The 25718-nt window shown below is 38.6% G+C and overlaps 1 protein-coding gene across 2 annotated transcripts in view; it reads left to right on the top strand.

Annotated features, from left to right (window-relative positions):
* Positions 1 to 11906: 11906 nt before the first annotated feature.
* The window catches only part of RCL1 (RNA terminal phosphate cyclase like 1), a 68885-nt gene continuing 55073 nt past the window's right edge, over positions 11907 to 25718 (top strand). Inside the window, exon 1 of one of the 2 annotated variants that reach the window (XM_077148270.1) lies at positions 11907 to 12259. In XM_077148270.1, the coding sequence (XP_077004385.1) occupies positions 12124 to 12259 (136 nt within the window). In that variant the 5' untranslated portion in view covers positions 11907 to 12123. Of the gene's footprint in view, positions 12260 to 12575; positions 12640 to 25718 lie in introns of those variants that run through there. The other variant, XM_077148271.1, reaches the window with a different exon arrangement.

Genomic DNA, 25718 nt, shown 5'->3' with positions numbered 1-25718 from the left:
TTTAATCATAGCCATATATATATTTCAGTGCTGATAATTGTGTTCACAATGTTGTGCTACCATCATCACCATCCATTACCAAAACATTTCCATCATTTCAGATGGGAACTCTGTACATTTTAAGCCTTAACTTCCCTTTCTCTATCCCTACCCCATCCCCTGGTAATGTACATTCTGAACTCTGACTCTATAAATTTTCTTATTCTAATTGCTTCAGCTCAGTGAGATTATACAATATTTGTCCTTTTGTGTCTGGCTTATTTCACTTCAAGGTTCATCCATGTTGTTGCATGTATTAGGAGTTCATTTCTTTTTACAGATGAATAATATTCCATCATATATATCTATCACATTTTATTTATCCATTCATTAGTTGATGGACACTTGGGTTGCTTCCATCTTTTGGCAATTGTGAATAATGCCACTATAAACATCAGTGTGCAAATAGCTGTTCGAGTTCCTACTTTCAATTCTTTTGAGTATATACCTAGTAGTGAGAGTGCTGTGTCTTACAGTAGTTATATACTTGCTTTCTGAGAATCGCCAAGCTGTCTTCCCCAGTGCTGCACCATTTTATATTACCACCAGCAATGAATGAGTGTTTCTGTTTTTCTGCATCCTCTGCAATACTTGTTATTTTCCGTTTTTTTAAAATAGCAGCCATTCTAATGGGCATGGAATGGTATCTCACTGCAATTTAATTTGCATTTCCCTGATGGCTCATGATGTTAAATATCTTTTCATAAGCTTTCTGACCATTTTATATCTTCTTTGGGGAGATGTTTGTTCAAGTCTTCTGCCCATTTTTTGATTGGGTTGTTTGTCGTTTTGTTGTTAAGTTGAAGGATTTCTTTATATATACTGGATATTAATCCTTTCTTGGATATGTGGTTTCCAAATATTTTTTTCCCATGGTGTAAGCTATCTTTTTACTGTCATAATAAAATCCCTTGAGGAAAAAAGTTTTTTATTTTGACAAGGTCCCATTTATCTATTTCTGTTGTTGTTGTTGCTTGTGCTTTGGTGTAACATCTAAGAATCCATTGCCTAACACAAGGTCCTGAAGATACTTCCCTGTATATATTTTTGTTGTTGTTGTTAACATTTTCAAACTTCATTTTCAGTACAGTTGAGGCAATATAAGGTTATATGGTAATAAATGAAGTCAAAAAGCAGATTTTTATATAATTATTTTCAAGAAAAAGTGCTCAGCTTAAATGAATACAATTGCTGTTATGTGTGTACAAGGCTATCTCAAAGTAACACTTTTAAACGTATAATCCTACTCTCATTTCGAAAAATCCCATGTATACTCTTGCACACTCTTGTGGACTCCAACTGTTATATCTCCTTAGAAAATTTATTCCCTATTGGAAAATTGGGGCTCAAAGCAATCACAATTAACCAGTTAAAAAAAGACTATGTCCCTCTTATTAGCAACACTAACCAAGTGGAGGAAATCCAAAGTACAGGAATCTAATTTTAATTTGCAAATGAACAGTGTCTTCTTTTAGGAAAAGATGAAGGTGAATTAGACAGTAGGGGCAGCATCAAACTCTTGAGACTTAGATTAGGCTGTTTTGTTTTCTATTTTTAAGCTAAAATTAGTCTATTGTTAATGGGAATTACACGTACAATGAAAGGTAACTTTATAGGTTTATACAACTTCTGCTATAAAGGAAAAAATCTTTCTGTTTTCCCTACATTTTCTTCTAGGAGTGTAATAGTTCTAGTTCTTCTATTACAACTTTGATTCATTTTGAGTTGATTTTTGTGTATGATGTGAGGTAGGGGTCCTTTCCTTTTTTGGGCTCATGGAGATCCAGTTTTCCCGGCACCATTTGTTAAAGAGACTATTCTTTCCCAATAGAATGTTCTTTCCCATCTTGTAAAAAATTACTTGGCCCTAAATGTGAGGGTTGATTTCTGAGCTCTCAACTCTATTCCATTGATGTATATGTCTGTTCTTGTGCCAGTACCATGCTGTTTTGATTACTGTGGCTTTGTAATAAGGGATGGACTTTCCCAATTTGGTCATTCCTAGCCAAAACAGGGTCAAGAACCCATGAAGGAGGCACACAGATCAGCTCCAAAGTGTCCTGTGGAGGGTTCAGGAAGGGTGCCAAAAACCTCTCTGATGGCTCCCTGAAGCTGAGCTTTCCTAGCCTGCCCAGTAAATGCAGCCCTTCAGCTAACTTTCCCCTGCAGTTCTGAGAAATTCTGCATCTTTTCTCCACCACCTCTGCCCCCATTCAGGCGAGTTTTCCACCTTTGTCCAGTCAGGTTGGAACAACAGATGTCCTCAGAGCTGGGACCCAGTGATAAATTCACTAATCAAAAGCTGTAATCAGGATGCATATCCCTGCTCTTGGAGAAGAGGATTTTATATCCCTTTCTGTTAGCAGCAGTTAGCCAGGGACTGGACCCTGCTGCAAGAGTGGGGGATGGGTACTAATAGCCACCATGCTGAGAGAGAGCAATTTGTAGTTCTTTTCCATAATTTATCAGCCTTTTCCTTTTGCTCTTTCCTGGATGCTGTCCAGTGCTCTTCTAGCCTGTGAAGTTTGGAAATAGTTGTTTGAAAACGTTTCCTGCCTATTTAATAGTTGTTTTGGTGGAAGGACTGAGTCCTGGAATTCCCTACTCCACCATCTTCCTTGGAAGTTCCCCCTTCAGCATAGCGTTTTTTTAGTTCATCTGTGTGTAGCATGTGCCAGTACTTCATTCCTTTTTAAGTTTGACTACTATTCCATCATATGGCTATACCACATAGTATTTGTCCAGTCATCAGCTGATGGATATTTGTTTGTTTTTCTACTTTCTGGCTATTATGAAAATGTTGCTATGAACATTCATATATAAGTTTTTGTGGGAACAGTTCTCCTGGCTATATATCTAGGAGTAGAATTGTTGGGTTATATGGTAATTCTTTGTTTAACCTTGTGAGGAACTGCCAGACTATTCTCCATAGTGCATGCACCATTTTGCATTCCTTCCAGTATGAGGGTTCCAATGTCTTCACATCCTTGACACCACTTGTCATTGCCTTTTCTTATCCCAGTGAATGAGAAACCAAATTGGCATTTCTCTAATAACTAATGATGTGAGCATGTATTCACATGCCTATTGGCCATTTGTATAATTTGTTCAGAGAAATCTCTATTCAAATGCTTTGCTCATTTTAAAATGGAATTATTTGCCTTTTTTGTTGTTGAGTTGTAGAATACTTTATATATTTTGGATAGAAGAACCTTATCAGATAAATTATTTGCAAACATTTTGTACCATTTTGTGAGTTAGCACTTTATTCTCTTGATAGTTTCCTTTGACACACAAAACATTTAATTTTGATGAAGTGCAATTTTAATTTTTTGCTTTGGCTTGTGGTTTTTTTGGGGGGTGGGGTGGGGGGGGTGCATGGTCTGGGAATCGAACCCGGGTCTCCCACATGGAAGTCGGGGACTCTAACCACTGAACTACCTGTGCACCCCTTGCTTGTGATTTTGGTGTTATATTTAAGAGAGTATTGTGTAATCAAAGGTTATAAATATTTACACCTATTTTTCCTTCTAAGAATTTTCTAGTTTTAGCTCTTATATTTAGGTTTTTGTTTAATTTTGAGTTAATTTTTGGAAACGCTGTGAAGTAGGGGGTTTGCTGGGAATTGAGTTATGTCCCCCACAAAAGACATGTTTAAGTTCTAACCCCATGCCTGTGGATGTGAATCCATTTATACATAGGCCCTTTGAAGATGGAACTAGTTAAGAATTGATCTTAATACAACATGGCTGAAGTCCTTATAAGCAGAGGAAATTGGACATGGATTAAAAGCCAGAAAAGGACACAGAGAAAGAGATTGCCTATGATGGAGGTAGAGATTAAATTACCATCAGAAATGGTATAGACTTTGAAGAAAACATGGCCTGCTAATACTTTGATGTTGGATTTCTAGCCTCCAAAAGCAGTGAAACAATAAATTCCTGTTGTTTAAGCCACCAGTTTGTGGTATTTATCATAGTAGACCTGGCAAACTGACAGTTTTAATTCATTCTTTTAGCATGTTGACATCCAGTTGTTCAGCACTATTTGTGGAAAAGACTGTCTTTCTCCCACTGAAAGAATGGTCTTGGCACCCTTGTAGGAAAACAACTAACCATAAAGATAAATTGTTGTTTTTTTCCCCTGAACTCTCGATTCTAGTCCATTGGCCTACAGATCTATCCTTATGCCAGTATCACATTATCTTGAGTACTGGCGCTTTTTGGTTTAAGTTTTGTAATTAAGGAAAGAGTGAGCCCTCCAACTTTGTTTTTCCTTAAAAAAATTGTTTTTGCTATTTGGATCCCCCGCAATTCTCTATGAATTATAGGATTAGCTTGTTCATTTTTTTCAAAAAAGGCAGTTGGAATTTTGATAGGATTGCTTTGAATCTGTAGATCAATTTGAAGGTTTTGTCATCTTAATAATATTGTTTTCCAATCCATGAACATGGGATATGTTTCCATTTATTATGTTATTCCATGTTTTTCTTCTTTTTTTTTTTACACTAGAAATTGTTCATTAAAACACAAAGCAATGGACAGTGAAAAACATCCTGATTTTTTACTTTTTGGTGGGAGTTGAATGGGTGCATGGAAGGGATAGGAACAGATGAAGACAGCTCAAAAGGAAAGACAGCTCTATCCACCCTATTACGTTCCCCAGCCAGCCAGGTTTGAAGCCCTCAGGAATACCTCATTGAACTGCTGTAAATGCACATGAGGGCTACAGACACAGTTGGTTTGGTCTAGGCAGGGAGAGGATGGGAAACTAGAGCAGGAACTACTAAGAACCTGACATTTTTTTTTCTAGTACTTGGTACAGATTAGAGCAGCTAGACCCAATTTGAAGGGCCAGCTTCCTGACAAGCTAAATTAGGCCTAAAATGGTTAAAGAAGATCTCCTAAGCTTAGAATGGACAGCTGATCCTAGCTTGAAAGAACCTAGTGAAAGAAAAGATATCATTCCTTAAATCCACAGAGGGAACAAACCCAGGGTCAAATATCTTTTCATTCCCTGGATCATGGCACACCAGGGAACAAAAACATGAAGACCGTCTCTTTCCTGGTTTTGCCAGAATGTCTCTCCATATGTTTTTTTTCTGATATAAATTTTTTTTATTAGAGAAGTTGTGAGTTTATAGAAAAATTATGCATGAAATACGGACTTCCCATACACCACCCTATTATTAACACCTTGTGCTGTTGTGGTACATTTGTTACAACTGATGAAAGTTCATTTTTGTAATTGTGCTATTAACTATAGTCCATGACATAACCGAAGGTTCACTGTTTGTGTGCAGTTCCACAGATTTTTTAAAATTTTATTTGGTAACATATATACAACCTAACAAGACTAAACTCTTGATGGAGTTGTGGCAAGGTTCTGGAAGCATGTAAGACTAGAAATATTGTTCGGGGCATTTTTTATATATTCGATTTCACTTGGCATTATTTTTATTATTATGACACTCTTCAGATTTCACTTAAGTGTCCAGACAGCATTTCTTGATGCCTCAAAAAGTTTAGAGCTCCCTGGTTCCCATAGTTCTCCTCACACATAAAATTATTTGTTTGACTGTTGGTTTTCTATTCATATTATAAGCCCTATGAGCAAAGGGACCTGTCTTTGTTTTCTTTGTTTTAATTTCTTTTTAAAAATACTTTCAAGCTTATAGGACAGTTACATAAATAATACAAACCCATATAGAGAACTCCTATGTTCCCCTGCCTTCCTCTCCCCCCAGATTCCCAGATCTACAAATTTTAACATTTTGCAACATTTTGATGCATCATTCTATCTACCTATCTATTTATCTATGCATCTATCCATCTATCCACTCATCCAACTATCTGTCTTTCCCTCCATTCATCTATCTGCCTGCTTATCTATCAGTATATTTTCTAAACACTTGAATGTAGGTTGTATACATCATGTTCCTTGTACACTTAATACTGAATTTACATTTCCTAAGAACAAGGATATTCACTTATGTAACTACCTTATGTACAGTTACCAAATTCAAGGAATTTACCATTGATAGAAAGAAAAATGTCGCATTCTATATTCAAATATTTCATATGTCCCAAAAATGTTCCTTTGAGAATTTCTCCTTCCTAGCTAGAACCCATCCAGGATCATGTATGGCCTCTGTCATTGTCTCTCTCATTGTTGTTTTCTTTATAATTGTGGAAATTGTGGAAAAATACATACAATATAAACTTTCTCATCTCAGTTTCTTCCAAGCATACCGTTCAATGGGATTAATCACATTCACAACATGGCAGTAACTTCATACTTAAAACTTTCCCACTACCACCCACAAAAACCCTATGTGGATTATGCATTAACTCCTCATTCCCCCTGCCCTCCACTTCTGGGAACCTGTGCTCTAATTCCTGTCTCTACGACCTTGCATATTCTCTGATATTTTCTTTGTAGTAACCATGAGGCTTAAATTTAATATCCTATATCTATAACGATCTCCTTTGTTTGATACCAATTTTCTTCAATGTATACATCAACTATGTCCCTATACCCCACTTCCCCCCGCTTTTATGCAGTTCTTGTCACAAATGATGTTTTTTTATTAATTAAAAAAAAATTAACTAACACAACATTTAGAAATCATTCCATTCTACATATGCAATCAGTAATTCTTAATATCATCACATAGATGTATGATCATCATTTTCTAGTACATTTGCATCGATTTAGAAAAAGAAATAGCAAGACAACAGAAAAAGAAATAAAATGATAATACAGAGAAAAAAATAAAAATAAAAAATATATATATAAAAAACAAAAACAAAACAAAACAAAAACTATAGCTCAGATGCAGCTTCATTCAGTGTTTTAACATAATTACATTACAATTAGGTAGTATTGTGCTGTCCATTTTTGAGTTTTTGTATCCAGTCCTGTTGCACAGTCTGTATCCCTTCAGCTCCAATTACCCATTGTCTTACCCTATTTCTAACTCCTGATGGTCTCTGTTACCAATGACATATTCCAAGTTTATTCTCTAATGTCGGTTCACATCAGTGGGACCATACAGTATTTGTCCTTTAGTTTTTGGCTAGTCTCACTCAGCATAATGTTCTCTAGGTCCATCCATGTTATTACATGCCTCATAAGTTTATTCTGTCTTAAAGCTGCATAACATTCCATCATATGTATATACCACAGTTTGTTTAGCCACTCGTCTGTTGATGGACATTTTGGCTGTTTCCATCTCTTTGCAATTGTAAATAATGCTGCTATAAACATTGGTGTGCAAATGTCCGTTTGTGTCTTTGCCCTTAAGTCCTTTGAGTAGATACCTAGCAATGGTATTACTGGGTCGTATGGCAATTCTATATTCAGTTTTTTGAGGAACCGCTAAACTGCCTTCCACAGTGGTTGCACCATTTGACATTCCCACCAACAGTGGATAAGTGTGCCTCTTTTTCTGCATCCTCTCCAGCACTTGTCATTTTCTGTTTTGTTGATAATGGCCATTCTGGTGGGTGTGAGATGATATCTCATTGTGGTTTTGATTTGCATTTCTCTAATGGCCAGGGACATTGAGCATCTCTTCATGTGCCTTTTGGCCATTTGTATTTCCTCTTCTGAGAGGTGTCTGTTCAAGTCTTTTTCCCATTTTGTAATTGGGTTGGCTGTCTTTTTGTTGTTGAGTTGAACAATCTCTTTATAAATTCTGGATACTAGAATTTATCTGATATGTTGTTTCCAAATATTATCTCCCATTGTGTAGCCTGTCTTTCTACTTTCTTGATGAAGTTCTTTGATGCACAAAAGTGTTTAATTTTGAGGAGTTTCCATTTCTTTCTTTCTTTCTTCAGTGCTCTTGCTTTAGGTTTAAGGTCCATAAAACCGCCTCCAATTGTAACATTCATAAGATATCTTCCTACATTTTCCTCTAACTGTTTTATGGCCTTAGACCTAATGTTTAGATCTTTGATCCATTTTGAGTTAACTTTTGTATAGGGTGTGAGATACGGGTCCTCTTTCATTCTTTTGCATATGGATATCCAGTTCTCTAGGCACTATTTATTGAAGAGACTGTTCTGTCCCAGTGAGTTGGCTTGACTGCCTTATCAAAGATCAAATGTCCATAGATGAGAGGGTCTATATCTGAGCATTCTATTCGATTCTATTGGTCGATATATCTATCTTTATGCCAATACCATGCTGTTTTGACCAGTGTGGCTTCATAATATGCCTTAAAGTCCGGCAGCATGAGACCTCCAGCTTCGTTTTTTTTCCTCAAGATACTTTTAGCAATTCGGGGAACCCTGCCCTTCCAGATAAATTTGCTTATTGGTTTTTCTATTTCCGAAAAATAAGTTGTTGGAATTTTGATTGGTATTGCATTGAATCTGTAAATCAATTTAGGTAGGATTGACATCTTAACTATACTTAGTCTTCCAATCCATGAACACGGTATGCCCTTCCATCTATTTAGGTCTTCTGTGATTTCTTTCAACAATTTTTTGTAGTTTTCTTTGTATAGGTCTTTTGTCTCTTTAGTTAAATTTATTCCTAAGTATTTTATTCTTTTAGTTGCAATTGTAAATGGAATTCATTTCTTGATTTCCCCCTCAGCTTGTTCATTGCTAGTGTATTAGAAACGCTACAGATTTTTGAATGTTGCTCTTCTAACCTGCTACTTTGCTGTACTCATTTATTAGCTGTAGTAGTTTTGTTGTGGATTTTTCTGGGTTTTCGACATATAGTATCATATCGTCTGCAAACAGTGATAGTTTTACTTCTTCCTTTCCAATTTTGATGCCTTGTATTTCTTTTTCTTGTCTAACTGCTCTGGCTAGAACCTCCAACACAATGTTGAATAGTAGTGGTGATAATGGACATCCTTGTCTTGTTCTTGATCTTAGGGGGAAAGTTTTCAATTTTTCCCCATTGAGGATGATATTAGCTGTGGGTTTTTCATATATTCCCTCTATCATTTTAAGGAAGTTCCCTTGTATTCCTATCTTTTGAAGTGTTTTCAACAGGAAAGGATGTTGAATCTTGTCAAATGCCTTCTCTGCATCAATTGAGATGATCATGTGATTTTTCTGCTTTGATTTGTTGATACAGTGTATTACATTAATTGATTTTCTTATGTTGAACCATCCTTGCATACCTGGGATGAATCCTACTTGGTCATGATGTATAATTCTTTTAACGTGTTGCTGGATTCAATTTGCTAGAATTTTATTGAGGATTTTTGCATCTATATTCATTAGAGAGTTTGGTCTGTAGTTTTCTTTTTTTGTAATATCTTTGCCTGGTTTTGGTATGAGGGTGATGTTGGCTTCATAGAATGAATTAATTAGGTAGCTTTCCCTCCACTTCGATTTTTTTGAAGAGTTTGAGGAGAGTTGGTACTAATTCTTTCTGGAATGTTTGGTAGAATTCACATGTGAAGCTGTCTGGTCCTGGACTTTTCTTTTTGGGAAGCTTTTGAATGACTGATTCAATTTCTTTACTTGTGATTGGTTTGTTGAGGTCACCTATTTCTTCTTGAGTCAAAGTTGGTTGTTCATGCCTTTCTAGGAACTTGTCCATTTCATCTACATTGTTGTATTTATTCGCATAAAGTTGTTCATAGTATCCTGTTATTATCTCCTTTATTTCTGTGAGGTCAGTGGTTATGTCTCCTCTTCCATTTCTGATCTTATTTATTTGCGTCCTTTCTCTTCTTCTTTTTTGTTTCTGTGTTTTATATCATCTCATTTAATTACCCAACAACCTTAAGAAAACAACTATTATCCTTTGTAGCGTACTCTGTCGATGCCCTGTCCATATCCCCTCAGTGCTTACTGTTTTCCATGTAAATCTCCATGTAATTCAGAAAGAATTAGTATCAACTCTGCTCAAACTCTTCAAAAAAATCAAAATGGAGGGAAAGTTACCTAATTCATTCTATGAAGCCAACATCACCCTCATACCAAAACCAGGCAAAGATATTACATGTAATATTAAAAACAAATGATGTTTTTAATATTACATGTCCAAAAACTGATTTATCATTATATTTTATGCATTTGCCTTTTAGATCCTATAGGAAATAAAAAGTGGAATTTCAAACCAAAAATACAATAGTAGTGGCATTTAAATTTATCCATGTCGTTATCCTCACCAGAGACATTTATTTCTTCATGCAGTTTTGCTCGACCGCCTAGTGTTCTTTTCTTTCCAACAGGGAAGGAAGAAAGCCAATAAAAGCTACTTTATCAAGCAAGTTACCATTGTGGGTAAAAGGAGCATAAAATCACTGGAGAACTGTGAGTAAACACCATAGAATGTATGTTTCAGTGTTGAGGGAGCTGGGGCATTTATATACCAACTCCGATTAGTCATTAGTTGAGAACAGGATGGGAAAGAGGGCCATTAATTCCCCCACTTCCTCTTTCCTGCTTCTTTTGATGCAGGTGGGGAAAACCCTCATCAGGTAAAGAGATGTAGGTGCAAAAGGAGTAAAATTAAGGAGATTTACATGGAAAACAGTAAGCGCTGAGGGGATATGGACAGGGCATCGACAGAGTATGCTACAAAGGATAATAGTTGTTTTCTTAAGGTTGTTGGGTAATTAAATGAGATGATATAAAACACAGAAACAAAACCCACTCCTGGCTTGAGGGCTCCTCCCCTTGCCTTGGTATCCTCCAAAGCAGGATTCAAGGGAGTCTCTCAGAGCTCCTGGAGCTTCCAACACTCCCTACATCACCACTGTCAACTTCCTAAAATACAGTCTCAAGAAAGGGCATTAATGTAAATGCCCTTTCATCAGATTTCAGGACTGATTCTGCCAGTTCACCTACAACTCTACTACCTTGTCACTCTATAGGAGTTCAAAGTGGTTCCCATCACTGACTCCCGTGCACACAAGCCTATGCACATCCCCTAATTTTATTCAAAAGCTCCTATCTCTCCACGGTGCATTCTGAAAGTCATGGTCTGGTAGCACCGTCCAAGGGTGGCGGCATGCACTTTATGATATTGGATTCCTAAACTGGTAGTCATTTGAGAGTTAATTGAGCATCTTTGAAGGCTTTTGTGAAAAGTGACATAGTCCAATCTTTGGGAATATTTTAGTGTCCAGCATCGGTTGGAAGTGGAAGGGAAAGAAGAAAAGACATTAGGTATATGTTGTGTGTGCTTACAACAATCCATTTTGAGGGTCTGACTTGGAGGGAAGCTCACTAAGCTTAAGTCAAAGGACCGATGAGAAAGAGGCAACGCGAGTGTCTTATAATAAAAACAACCAACCGCCTGATGTCTGAAAACTCGTGTCCCACTGCAGGCTGCTACTGCCAGCTTTGCGATGTTCCTCTAGTCTTTTCCTGTGTGTCTGATGGAATGGCATTACTTCGTAGGATTACAGCGAGGAACGACAGGACTGCTCCCGCTGCGCGCTTAGCACCAGGACTGCAAAGTAAAGGCGCCAACCTGTTTTCCCATCTATTGAAAGGCGCAGGGTGAGGGGTGGGGGAGAGAAAACCAGCCTCACTCCTCGGGTTGCCAAAAGTAGTGATGCTAAGTTCCCGGCATATAGTAGCCACCAGTCCCCCGCCTGCTGCCGCCTCCACACCTGGGAATACCCGGCGGTGACAAGCCCCAAAAGAAAGCTCTAGTGCCTGGGATCTCACACCGCCCTCAGCGCTCCCTCCCCACGCGCGCTGTTGCCAGGGCTCCAGAGCCGCCCAGCTGTAATGAGAACCAATGGCGGCGTACCCCAGGCACCGCCCAGCTCCAAGGCTGGCCAATGGTGATGCCGCACAAGCCCCCAGATCCCGAGCGGGCCAGTAGCGGCACGGCCCCGCACAGAGACCGCCCCCAGCCGGGCGGGGAGACTGGGAGGCAGCCCTGGGCTCCGCCCTGCTCCCCTCTGACCCGGTGTCTGGTCTCTCCGTCTTCCTGTTCCAAACCACGTGGACACGCCGGGGGCTGCGGGGTTGCGGGACCCAGCCAGTGCTGCCACCGCCTCGGCTCGCCGTCACCTCCGGGGCCGCGATCCACGCGCGGGTCCGAAGCCGCTGCACCCCTGCCGCTCGCTCCTCTACGGAGGGCGCGCACATGGCGACTCAGGCGCACTCCCTCAGCTACGCGGGCTGCAACTTCTTGCGCCAGCGTTTGGTTCTGTCCACTCTGAGCGGTCGCCCAGTCAAGATTCGAAAGATTCGGGCCAGAGACGACAACCCGGGCCTTCGAGGTAACTTGGGGCGGACGGCCGCGGGCCGAGGGGAGACCGCGCTGATACCTTGGGGGTTGGCGCGCTAGGGAGCTCCGGGTCCCGCGGGCACGCCGGGACGGGCGGATTGCGTGTCGCGCCCACCCCGTACCCGAACGTGCGGGTGGAGAAGGGGAGGCGGGGTCGGGCCAGGAGGGGAGGGCTCAGCGGCGGCTCGGGTAATAAACAGCTACACGTTTTCTGGCGTTACGTGTTGCAACAATTCCCTGGCATTGTCCCCTCGCTTCCCCTCAGTCACTCTTGTCCTCACCATAAATCTCTCAAAGGAGAAAAATAAACCCAAATGTGGTGAATGGGCCGATGTAAAGATGGAGAGAGGTTTGCAGAGAAAAGTACCGCTGGTTGGTTTTCTGCCCTGTCCCGAAACAGGTTTCTGAAACGACTGCCCCCTTGGATACCCGGCTGTCCGTGTTGCCACGATCTTTTCGCTACCTCTTGAGTTTGGATTAAGCGGTGTTTTAAAATTTTGAGGTTGTTTTCCGTCGTGACTGTGACTGATGCGCACAAAACGGGAGCTTTGAAATAGATTTTAACGTCGTGGTTCCCAGTTTCTTTGACTTTAGGAAAGAGTTGGTGGCAAGCGCTAAGCCACAGGTTTCCAAGCCCACTTTTTTGCCCTGTAAAGGTGGATAGGTCAAAAATAGGTCCCATGTAAAGTAAAACGTCAGCTGGTCGCCTGAAATAAGGCACATGCGTTTGAAAGCTTCTCTCTGATTACCCCAAATTGTGAGACTCCAAGACAAAACCAGTCTCCTGATTAAGGGAGGGGGTTTGTAGTTGGTCCTGGTGTCTTCCTGGGTCCTACTGATGTGTTTAATTTTATATTGGCTCCTGTATTAGTTGGCCAGCCCATTTCGTCATCTATGAGTGCATTTTCTGGACAGCTTGATTTCTGCCTCTCTTGAACGGTGATTGGTTGTGTATACGGGGGAAAATGCCATGTCATTGATGGAGATAGAAGGTTAGGAAGAAAAGATTCCAAAGACCCTACATATTTTATGAGAACTTGGTGACAACAGGAAAGTCATATGTTGGCATATGATTTCTGTCCTTTCTCTCCTGTTCAGAAACAGGACATTAAGGAGAGAGGACTGGGAAGGTTTGTGTCTGGTGCTCTTCTCCTAAACAAAATCTGTTGTCCTTATTTTGAGTCTGTCCCTTGAGCAAAGCAATTCCTTGATGGCTCTACTCTGTGGCATTCTCAGTCAACTCTCCACTTACTTCTAGATTAGCCCAGAGAACTTGCCACTAGCTGGATATAAGAAGACATACTTTCTATGACAGCTGGAGATAGCTATTTTCTTAGATGAATAAAAGTGCTTTAGTATGGAGACCTGGGATTTCCAACAAATACAGTGTTTGTCCCTTGACAGGTGGCCTCAGACTAATTGAATGTCCCCAAGAATGCTTCCCTCTCTTCCCCCCTCTGTATGTGAGCATCTCCTCACTGCTGCACACACCAGACCCTATTTCTTTCAAGAATGGGGCTTGACCATTGGGCACTTGCCTGAAAGAGTACCAGACTGTTACCTGGGAGACATAGTACTGGTTGACATGTGTGCTGCTGGTATTTCATGAGCGACACTAATGTAGAGCATTATTTACTTTATTTCGTTAATATGCTAGGAAACAGAAAGATCCCTAATTTAGATCTCCTTGTGTTGGTTTCCAGCCCTCAGAAACCTTGTAGGTGTTTAATTTCTTATAGAATAGGAAACTGAGATATATGAACCATATATACGGACATTAATAGATGTATACATGTATATACACATGTATAAGGACACATATATGTGTATATGCTCACATGTATGCATAAGGGCATGCAACCTCTGAGCCATTATTTGTATTATAGTCAAGTGAGTCCTTAGTACCTTGATTTAAGATGTAGGCAAAGGGTTGTGTTGCCAGTTATCTAGCCCTTTCTACCTCTTCCGGATTCAGATTCTGAGAGTTAGAAAAAACTCAGAACATATCTGATAAAATCCACAGCTCAAATGCAAGAATCCTGTCTCCTGAAGATCCTTGCTTGAATGTCCCTTGTGGTACAGGAGACCTTTTGCCTCAGACAGTTATTCATTTAGAAAAGGTTTATTGCACTCCAGTAATGTGCGAGGCTTTGGACAGGGTGGGAGGGGAGATGTAAAAGTGAGAAGCGTACTCTAAAGGAGCTTGCCATCTAGGAAGAGCCTGAGTGAGTAGCTTGAGTAACTTGAGGTAGGAAGAGCTAACTGTTGCAGAGACTTCCTGGAGGTTTAGTAGTTATCAGACTTTCTGAATCTGCCTCTCATATGGACAGATGGAGTTGAGATAGTTGCTGTGAGAATCATTGTTGGTGAAAGAAAAACTTAATTATTATCCTTAATTTGCCGTGGTCATAGTAGCTTGCTGGTTAAGCTGGTTAAGTCCATAGTTGCTTGGACTTAGAATTAGACCTGGGTTTGTATCCATGTTCTCCCTTTTGCTATTAGCTCTTAGACCTTGGTCATTGTTCTAGTTTGCTAGCTGCCAAAATGCAATACACCAGAAATAGAACAGCTTTTAAAAGGGGAATTTTTTAAGTTGCAAGTTTACAGTTCTAAGGCCGTGAAAATGTCCCAATTAAAGTCTATAGAAATGTCCAAATTAAGGCACCAGTAACAGGTTACTTTCACTCAAGAAAGGCCGATGAAGTTCAGAGTTTCTTTCTCAACTGAAAAGGTACATGGCAAACATGGTGACGTCTGCTCGCTTTCTCTCCAGGCTTCTTGTTTCATGACGCTACCCTGGGGACATTTTCCTTCTCCAAAGGTCTCTGGCTATGTGAGCTCTCCTGGTTTTTCTGGCTCAGTCATTGCTCTCCAGCTTTCTCCAAAATGTTTCCTCTTTTAAAGGATTCCAGTAAACTAATCAAGACACACCTGGAATGGGCGGAGTCATATCTCCATGGAGATAATCGGATCAAGCTTCCAACCTATAGTACCGAATAGGGATTAAAAGAAAATGGCTGCCTCGGTAAAATGATCTGGATTAAAACATGGATTTTCTAGGGTACATAATCTTTTGAAACCAGCACAGTCATATTCTTAACATTTTGAGTTTCAATTTCTCATCTGTAAAATGGGGCCAGTACTACCTACCTCAGAGGGTCATTGTGAAGATTAAATGAAAGAGCACTTGAAAGTTTCTGAACACTGCCTGGCCCATAGGAAGAATAAATGTTAGCTGGTTTTCTTATCAGGTAGCTTCTACATGCTGGTAGTAATTCTGCTCCCTAGCATCCCAAACCTGTTATGTGGAAACTCTTCAGATATTTAAAGAGAATTGTGGTTTATATTTCTTTTTTAGCCTAAAGGTTTCCTTCTCTTTGTCTTCCTCTTTTAGCCGAAAAGTTTCCTTTTAGGTGAAGATTTTCCAGTTTCTGTGTGTTAAGGGTATAATGCAGTCGTTCTCAACTGGGGGACAACTTTGCTTCCCACGGGACATTTGGCAATGTCTGGAAACATTTTCGGTTGCCACAACTAGGAGATGCTACTTGTATCTAGTGGGTAGAGTCCAGAGATGCGGCTAAACATCCTCCAGGGCATAAGATAGTCCCCCACAATGTAGAATTATTCCACCCAAGGTGTCAGTAATACTAAGATTGAGAAACCCTGGTCTGGCTTAATTGTCAAAGCTTTTTCTTTTCCACATATCCCTAGTGGTTGGGAATATATTGTGGTACCAAGAAAACTGCCCAAGGATTCAGAAGGGGATAAGATGCAGGTCAAACTCTGACTTCAGGCAAATCCTTTAATCTCAAATGAAACTGCCTCCTTCCAGTGCAGAGGGAGTATAAATAATGAGAAGAACTTACACCACGAAGAAAGATGAACCATTCCCTGAAATGATTTTTATAATGATGCAGTCATATGGTTCATTTATGCTAGGAGCATGAACAATTATGTTGTCTCATTATACTCATCCTGTCAGTGAGGATGAGGAAGTATTTTTTGTTGCTGTTTTACTGAGGGTAAAAGCCAAGCCATAATTAGGCAAGGTAGCTGGTGACATTGACCATGTGGTCAGTGGCAGAACTGGAAAGAGAATGTAGCCAGCTCCAGCCTGGAGACCTGTTTTTTTCCCCACTAATTGATGATGGTTTGGGGTGTTTGTTGTCAGTGCTGGAAAGCAGCTGCTCAGAGTGCCTCTATTTCTGGATTTCAAGAGGACTGTGTCTTGCAGGTTTTGGTTGATAGAACAATTTCTTTGCAAGGTAAGGACCAAATGAAAAATAGTTTCATCAGAATGATAATTGTTTAAAGTGGGAAAAGCATAAGTGGTGAACTTGGGCAAAAGCACTGGTTTAAGAATTTGGAGACTGGACTGTGGTCATCCAAGATCCTGGGCAGGTCATATGACTAAGCCTCAGTGTATTCCCCTGTGATATTAGAGTGAAGCTATGGGAGTGCTACACATGGCTTTAACAGATGAGATCCTGAAAAAGGAAGGGAAGTGGAGTTTTGTCAAATGAATCTTTTAAAATGTACTGAGGAAACATGCTATGGAGATGTCCTTTGATAGGTAAAGCATCATTTGGTAAACTTGTTGTTTTGGAGATAAATCTGGTTGTTCATAAATAGGATTTTCTAAAAGGAGCTGTACCTATATTTTATTCCAGCACGTTCTGGAACTCAGAGTTGTTGATAGACTTCTGGATAGCAGAAGGACCAGATGACCAAACAATAATAAGCATAGCTTGAATATTGTCTTTTTGCTTAGGAACGTGCCCTCTTGTGCCTTTGTTGATTGTAAAATTTGCTCCCAAGTGATGATTATTGGCTCCCCAAAACAAGACTCTTGTCTTTTAAAGACAAATGCCAAGAATCTTAATGGCCTTTCCCCAGCCCTGCTGTCGTGTGGAAGTTTCAAACTGCTATTCCAGATGGAACCAGGCACCATCTTATTTTAAACTTTTTATTTTGAGGTAATTGTAGACTCATATGCAGTTGTAGTAAATACTATGGAGATGTTCTGTCTGCCCAGTTTCCCTCAGTGGTAACATCTTGTAAAATTATAGTACGGTATCACAATCGGGATATTGACCCAGTCAAGATACACAGCATTTCCATTGCCACAGGCATCCCTCATTGTGCCCTTTCATAGCCACACCCCCATCCCTCCCACTCCCTCTCTTTTCTTAACCCCCTGCTAATCTCTTCTCCATTTCTATAATGTCATTCAAGAATGTTAGAATCATACAGTACATAACCATATAGGAATTAACTTTTTTATACTCAGCATAATTCTCTGGAGATTCACCCAGGTTGTTGTGTTTATCAATTTTTATTGCTGAGTTGTAGTCCATGTATGAATGTACCGCCTCACCTGATGGAGAACATCTGGGTTTTCAGTTTTGGGTTATTATGACAAAGGCTACAAAAACATTCGAGTACAGGTTTTGTGTGTGATCATAAGTCTTCATATCTCTGGAGTAAATGCTCAGTAGTGCAATTGCTGCACCGTATGGTGGCTACATGTTTAGTATTTTGAAGGGCTGTCAATCAGTTTTCCTAAGTGGTTATACCATTTTACATTCCCACCAGTAATGTTGGGGTGATCCAGTTTTTCCACATCCACACCAGCATTGCCGTTTTGATAGGTGTGTAGTGATCTCTCATGGATTTAGTTTACATTTTCCTAGTGGCTAATGATGTTGAACATCTTTCCATGTGCTTATTTGCCATCTCTCTACCATTTTCAGTGAAATGTCTCTGCAGTTTTGCCCATTTTCTAGTAGTATTGGTTTATTTTTTTTATACCGTTGAATTTTGAGTGTTCTTTTATGTATTCTGGCTGCTAGTTCTTTGTTGGATATGAGATTTGCTAGTATTCCTCTTCTACTCTTTAGTTTGTATTTTTATCCACCTTACATGGTCTTTGTAAAGGAAAAGATTTTTATTTTGATGAGGTGGAATTTATCAACTTTTCCTTTTATGTGTCATGTTTTTGGTGGCAAGTCTCAGAACCCTGCACCTAGCCCTAGAACCTAAAGACTTTCTCCTGTGTGTTTTTCCTAAAAGTTTACATTTTATGTTTATGGTCATTTTTGTATAAGGCGTGAGACTTAGGTAAAGGTTTTTCTGGTGGTTTTTTTTTTTTTGCCTCTGGGTATCTAATTGCTCAGGGACTATTTGTTGAAATCTTTTTCCAAAATTATTTTAGCTGTTCTAGGTCTTCTGCCTTTCCATATAATTTTTTAAACTTTATTTGTTGTGTAATATATATACAAAGCGAAGAAAGAAAAAAGCAATGGTTTTCAAAGCACTCTTTAACAAGTAGTTACAGGACAGATCCCAGAGTTTGTCATGGACTACTATACCATCATCTCAGATTTTTCCTTCTAGTTGCTCCAGAACATTGAAGGCTAGAAGGAATGAATACATATTTCTTCATCATCACAATAAACTTTTTTCTTTTTTTGTGAAAAATAGCATATATACAAAAAAGTAATAAATTTCAGAGCACATTGCAACGATTAGTTATAGAACAGATTTCAGAGTTATAATTCCACAATTTTAGGTTTTTACTTCTAGCTGCTCTAAGATACTAGAGACTAAAAGAAATATCAATATAATGACTCAGCAATCATATTCATTTGTTAAATCCTATCTTCTCTGTATAACTCCACCATCACCTTTGATCTGCCTATCCCTCTCTTTAGGGGTGTTTGGGCTATGGCCATTCTAACTTTTTCACGTTGGAAGGGTCTGTCACTAATATGGGTAGGGAGATAGAACGATCTGATGCTGTGGAGAGGCTGGGCCCTCTAGGTTTCAGGACTTATAAGGTCCAGGGACCCATCTAGAGGATGTAGGTTTCTGGAAAGTTACTCTACGACTGCATGGAACCCTTGTGGAATCATATATTCTCCTAAGTGTTCTTTAGGATTGGCTGGAATGGTCCTGGTTGGGATTTGGCAGGTTATGATAAGTAGCAGTGTCTAACTGAAGCTTGCCTAAGAGCAACCTCTCAACTCTATTTGAACTCTCTCTGCCACTGATACTTTATTATTTACACTTCTTTCCCCCCTTTAGGTCAGAATGGAATTGTTGATCCTATAGTTCCAGGGCTAGATTCATCCCTGGGAGTCATCTCGGGAGACTTTCACCCCTGGATTTCATGTTCCACATAGGGGGGAGGGCAATGATTTCACTTGCAGAGTTGGGTTTAGAGAGTGAGGCTACATCTGAGCAACAACAGAGGTCCTTCAGAAGTAAATCTTAGGCACACCTATAGGTAGGTTAAGCTTCTCTGCTACCTACATAAGCTTCACAAGAGTAAGCCTCAGAATCAAGGGTATGGCCTATTGATTTGGTTGTCCCTAAAGTTTGACACAGTATCAAGGGATTTCCTGATGATAAAGTTTAATAGTTCCATATTTTGTTATTGATTTTTAACTTCATTCTTTTGTGGTCAGAGAAGATACATTGTATGATTTCAGTACTTTTAAATTTATTCAGACTGTGATATAACATATGGTCTATCTTGGAGAATGTTCCATGTGCACTAGAGAAAATGTGTATTCTTCTGCTTTTGGGTGAAGGTTCTATGTAGGTCTCTTAGGTCTAATTGGTTTATAGTATCATTCAAGTCTTCTCTTTCCTTATTAATCTTCTGTAGGTGTTCTATTCCAATAGTGAAAGTTGTGTATTGAAACCTCCTACTATTAGTAGAGTTGCCTATTTCCCCCTTCAAATCTGTAAATATTGCTTCATATATTTTGGGACTCTGGAATTAGTGTGCATGTATTTATAACTGTTATTTCTTCTTTTAAAATTGACTTCTTTATCAATATATAATGACCTTCTTTGTCCTTTGTAACATATTTTGACTGGATGTCTGTTTTATCTAATATTAGTATAGGTACTCCAGCTTTCTTCTTTTACTGTTTGCATGGTATATTTTCCTATCCATTCACTTTCAACCTTCTTCTGTCTTAGAATTTAATATATGCATGCAGCATTTGGTTGAGTCATGCTTTTTAATCTGTTTTGCCAATCTCTGCCTTTTAACTGGAGAGTTTAATCCATTTACATTTAAAATCACTGATTATGCAGAACTTTCTTTTGCCATTTTGCAATTTGGTCTTGATAAGTCATATACCTTTTTTGATCCTCAGTTCTTCCATTAATGCCTACTTTCGTATTTATTTGGTTTCTTTTTGTATTGTACCATTTTGTGTCCCTTCTCATTTCCTCCTAAAGTCCCCTATTTAGATATTTTCTTTGTATTTAACCTGAGGTTAAAATTTAACATCCTAAATTATGTGTGATTTGATACCAACTTCAATAGCAAACACATACAGGCAACTTCATTTTTTTCCCCAATATATATGTATTTTTAAATTTTAACATTTGTTCCTCCTATTGTTTATTTATTTTTAATCCATATGTTTTACTCATCTGTCCATACCGTAGATAAAAGGAACATCAGACACAAGGTTTTCACAATCACCATAGTCACGTTGTGAAAGCTGCATCATTATACAATCATCTTCAAGAAACATGGCTACTGGAACACTGCTCTACAGTTTCAGTCACTTCCCTCTACAGGCAGCTTCATTTTATTGTGCTTTACAGATATTGCGTTTTTTAGAAATTGAAGGTTTGTGTTAACCTTGCACTGAGCATGTCTGTTGGTGCCATTTTTCCAGCAGCATGTGTTCACTCTGTATCTCCGTGTCAGAGTTTAAGTAAGGTATTATATTAGTCAGGGTTCTCTAGGGAAAGAACCAACAGGAAATGTTTGTAAATATTATGAGGGATTTTTATGAAAATTGTCTCATGTGACCGTGGGGATGCACAAGTCCAAATTCCATAGGGCAGGCTGCAAGCTGGGAACTCTGATGAAAGTTTTCAGTGGATTCCCCAGGGAAGCTGGCTGGCTGAAATAGAGATGGAAATTCTCTCTTCTGACTGCTGAAATCATCATTTCTACTTTTAAAGCCTTCAGCTGATTGGATGAGACATTTCTCATTGTTGACAGCAATCTCTTCAGTTGGTTGAAGATGTAATCAGCCATAGATGCAGTCAACCTACTAATGATTTAAGTCCTTGAAATGTCCTGACAGTAACAATCAGGCCAGTGCTTGCTTCACCAAACAACTGGGCACCATCAAGTTGACACATGAACTTAATCATCACAGGTATTTATATTGTCTTTTTCAGATATAATGGTATTGTGCACTTAATAAACTGCAGTACTGTGTAAACATAATTTTTTTATGCACTGGGAAACAAAACAACCATTTATGTTTAAAATAAACTCACTTTATTTAAAACTTTGGGACTTAGATTTAAATGGGGACTCACTTTATTGCAGTATTCACTTTATTGTGTGGTCTAGAAGTGAACCTACAGTATCTCCTAGGTATGCCTGTATTCTGTTCTCTATCTCTCTGACTCCTTTTTATTGTACTTGTTAAAAATTATATCTTCATACATTGTATGTCTGTAACCAGGAATTTACCATTATTTCTTATATATTTGCATTTTAGCATCTATAAGATAAAAAATTGGAGTTATAATTCAAAAAGTATGGTACAGTAGTACTGGCATTTATAATTATCTATGTGGTTCCCTGTACTGAAGGTCTTTGTTTCTTTTGCTGCTTGATACATTGCCTTGTGTCCTTTCCTTTCAGTCTGAAGCACTCGCTTTAGCATTGCTTCTTGAGCAGGCTGACTAACTTCATCAGCTTTTGTTATCTGGGATTGTCTTCATTTCATCCTTATTTTTGAAAGACAGTTTTTCTCAATATAAAAGTCTTGGTTGACAGTAGTTTTCTTTCAACATTTTAAGTATTTTGCCATATACTGCCTTCTTGCCCCCTTGGTTTCTGACGAGAAATCAGTGTTTAATGTTATTGGGCCTTCCTTGTTCATGCCCTGTTGCTTTTCACTTGCAGGCTTCAGAATTCTCTTTGTTCCTGGTATTTAACAGGTTGACTACTGTGTTTCTGTGCCTGGTTCTTCTTGAGTTTTTTTGTGCTTGGGATTTGTTGTGTTTCTTAACTGTGTATATTCATGTGTTTCATTAAATTGAGGGAGTTTTCTGCCATTATTTTTTTTTAAAAATTTCCTCTGCCCTTTTCTTTCTTCTTCTAAAACTCCCATAATGAATATATTGGTTCACTTGATGGTGACCCACGGGCCTCTGTTTGCTTATTAAATTAGTTTTTCTTACTACTTCGCAGCCTGAGCCATTCTACTTTTGTCTTTTGGTTCACTGATAATTTGTTCCGCCAGCTCTAATCTGCTGTTTTAACTGTCCAGGGAATTTTTCATTTCAATTATTGTGATGTTCCCCTCCTCTTTTTCTGTTGGTTCTTTTTAAAAATTTGTGTCTTCTTATTGAGAGTCTTATCTTGTTTGTTCTTTTTTTTATTGAGATTCTTATATTGTTCATACTTTTTCTGATATCCTTCAGTCCTTTCTCTGTGTTTTCCTCCAATTCCTTGAGCATACTGAGGATCATTTTCTTAAGGTCTTGGCCTGGTGTTTCCGTTCTTTTTTTTTTTTTTTACATGGGCAGGCACTGGGAATCGAACCCGGGTCCTCGGGCATAGCAGGCAAGCACTCTTACCTGCTGAGCCACCATGCCCCGCCCGTGTTTCCATTCTTTTTTTTTTTTTTTTTTTTAATTAACGAAAAAAAAGAAATTAACCCAACATTTAGAAATCATACCATTCTACGTATGCAATCAGTAATTCTGAACATCATCACATAGATGCGTGATCATTGTTTCTTAGTACATTTCCATTGGTTTAGAAGAACTAGCAACACACCGAAAAAGATATAGAATGTTAATACAGAGAAAAAAATAAAAGTAATAATAGTAAAAACAAAACAAAAACCTATAGCTTGGATGCAGCTTCATTCAGTGTTTTAACATGATTACTTTACAATTAGGTATTATTGTGCTGTCCATTTTTGAGTTTTTGTATCTAGTCCTGTTGCACAGTCTGTATCCCAACAGCTCCAATTACCCATTATCTTACCCTGTTTCTAACTCCTGCTGAACTCTGTTACCAATGACATATTCCAAGTTTATTCTCGAATGTCCGTTCACATCATTGGGACCATACAGTACTTGTCTTTTAGTTTTTGGCTAGACTCACTCAGCACAATGTTCTCTAGGTCCATCCATGTTATTACATGCTTCATAAGTTTATCCTGTCTTAAAACTGCATAATACTCCATCGTATGTATATACCACAGTTTGTTTAGCCACTCATCTGTTGATGGACATTTTGGCTGTTTCCATCTCTTTGCAATTGTAAATAACGCTGCTATAAACATTGGTGTGCAAATGTCCGTTTGAGTTTTTGCCCTTAATTCCTTTGAGTAGATTCCCAGCAATGGTATTGCTGGGTCGTATGACAATTCTATATTCAGCTTTTTGAGAAACCGCCAAACTGTGGTTGCACCATTTGACATTCCCACCAACAGTGGATAAGTGTGCCTCTTTCACCGCATCCTCTCCAGCACTTGTCATTTTCTGTTTTGTTGATAATGACCATTCTGGTGGGTGTGAGATGATATCTCATTGTGGTTTTGATTTGCATTTCTCTAATGGCCAGGGACATTGAGCATCTCTTCATGTGCCTTTTGGCCATTTGTATTTCCTCTTCTGAGAGGTGTCTATTCAAGTCTTTTTCCCATTTTGTAATTGCGTTGGCTGTCTTTTTGTTGTTGAGTTGAGCAATCTCTTTATAAATTCTGGATACTGGACCTTTATCTGATATGTCATTTCCAAATACTGTCTCCCATTGTGTAGGCTGTCTTTCTGCTTTCTTGATGAAGTTCTTTGATGCACAAAAGTGTTTAATTTTGAGGAGTTCCCATTTATTTATTTCCTTCTTCAGTGCTCTTGCTTTAGGTTAAAGGTCCATAAAACCGCCTCCAATTGTAAGATTCATAAGATATCTCCCTACATTTTCCTCTAACTGTTTTATGGTCTTAGACCTAATGTTTAGATCTTTGATCCATTTTGAGTTAACTTTTGTGTAGGGTGTGAGATATGGGTCTTCTTTCATTCTTTTGCATATGGATATCCAGTTCTCTAGGCACCATTTATTGAAGAGACTGTTCTGTCCCAGGTGAGTTGGCTTGACTGCCTTATCAAAGATCAAATGTCCGTAGATGAGAGGGTCTATATCTGAGCACTCTATTCGATTCCATTGGTCGATATATCTATCTTTATGCCAATACCATGCTGTTTTGACCACTGTGGCTTCATAATATGCCTTAAAGTCAGGCAGTGCAAGACCTCCAGCTTCGTTTTTTTTTCCTCAAGATGTTTTTAGCAATTCGGGGCACCCTGCCCTTCCAGATAAATTTGCTTATTGGTTTTTCTATTTCTGAAAAATAAGTTGTTGAAATTTTGATTGGTATTGCATTGAATCTGTAAATCAATTTAGGTAGGATTGACATCTTAACTATATTTAGTCTTCCAATCCATGAACACGGTATGCCCTTCCATCTATTTAGGTCTTCTGTGATTTCTTTTAACAGTTTTTTGTAGTTTTCTTTATATAGGTTTTTTGTCTCTTTAGTTAAATTTATTCCTAGGTATTTTATTCTTTTAGTTGCAGTTGTAAATGGGATTCGTTTCTTGATTTCCCCCTCAGCTTGTTCATTGCTAGTGTATAGAAATGCTACAGATTTTTGAATGTTGATCTTGTAACCTGCTACTTTGCTGTACTCATTTATTAGCTGTAGTAGTTTTGTTGTGGATTTTTCCGGGTTTTCGACATATAGTATCATATCGTCTGCAAACAGTGATAGTTTTACTTCTTCCTTTCCAATTTTGATACCTTGTATTTCTTTTTCTTGTCTAATTGCTCTGGCTAGAACCTCCAACACAATGTTGAATAATAGTGGTGATAGTGGACATCCTTGTCTTGTTCCTGATCTTAGGGGGAAAGTTTTCAATTTTTCCCCATTGAGGATGATATTAGCTGTGGGTTTTTCATATATTCCCTCTATCATTTTAAGGAAGTTCCCTTGTATTCCTGTCTTTTGAAGTGTTTTCAGCAGGAAAGGATGTTGAATCTTGTCAAATGCCCTCTCTGCATCAATTGAGATGATCATGTGATTTTTCTGCTTTGATTTGTTGATATGGTGTATTACATTAATTGATTTTCTTATGTTGAACCATCCTTGCATACCTGGGATGAATCCTACTTGGTCATGATGTATAATTCTTTTAATGTGTGGTTGGATACGATTTGCTAGAATTTTATTGAGGATTTTTGCATCTATATTCATTAGAGAGATTGGTCTGTAGTTTTCTTTTTTTGTAATATCTTTGCCTGGTTTTGGTATGAGGGTGATGTTGGCTTGATAGAATGAATTAGGTAGTTTTCCCTCCGCTTCGATTTTTTTGAAGAGTTTGAG

The sequence above is a fragment of the Tamandua tetradactyla genome, chromosome 2 (assembly GCF_023851605.1).
Source record: "Tamandua tetradactyla isolate mTamTet1 chromosome 2, mTamTet1.pri, whole genome shotgun sequence".
NCBI classification, from domain to species: Eukaryota; Metazoa; Chordata; class Mammalia; order Pilosa; family Myrmecophagidae; genus Tamandua; species Tamandua tetradactyla.
This window is presented reverse-complemented; position numbering and strand designations above follow the sequence as displayed.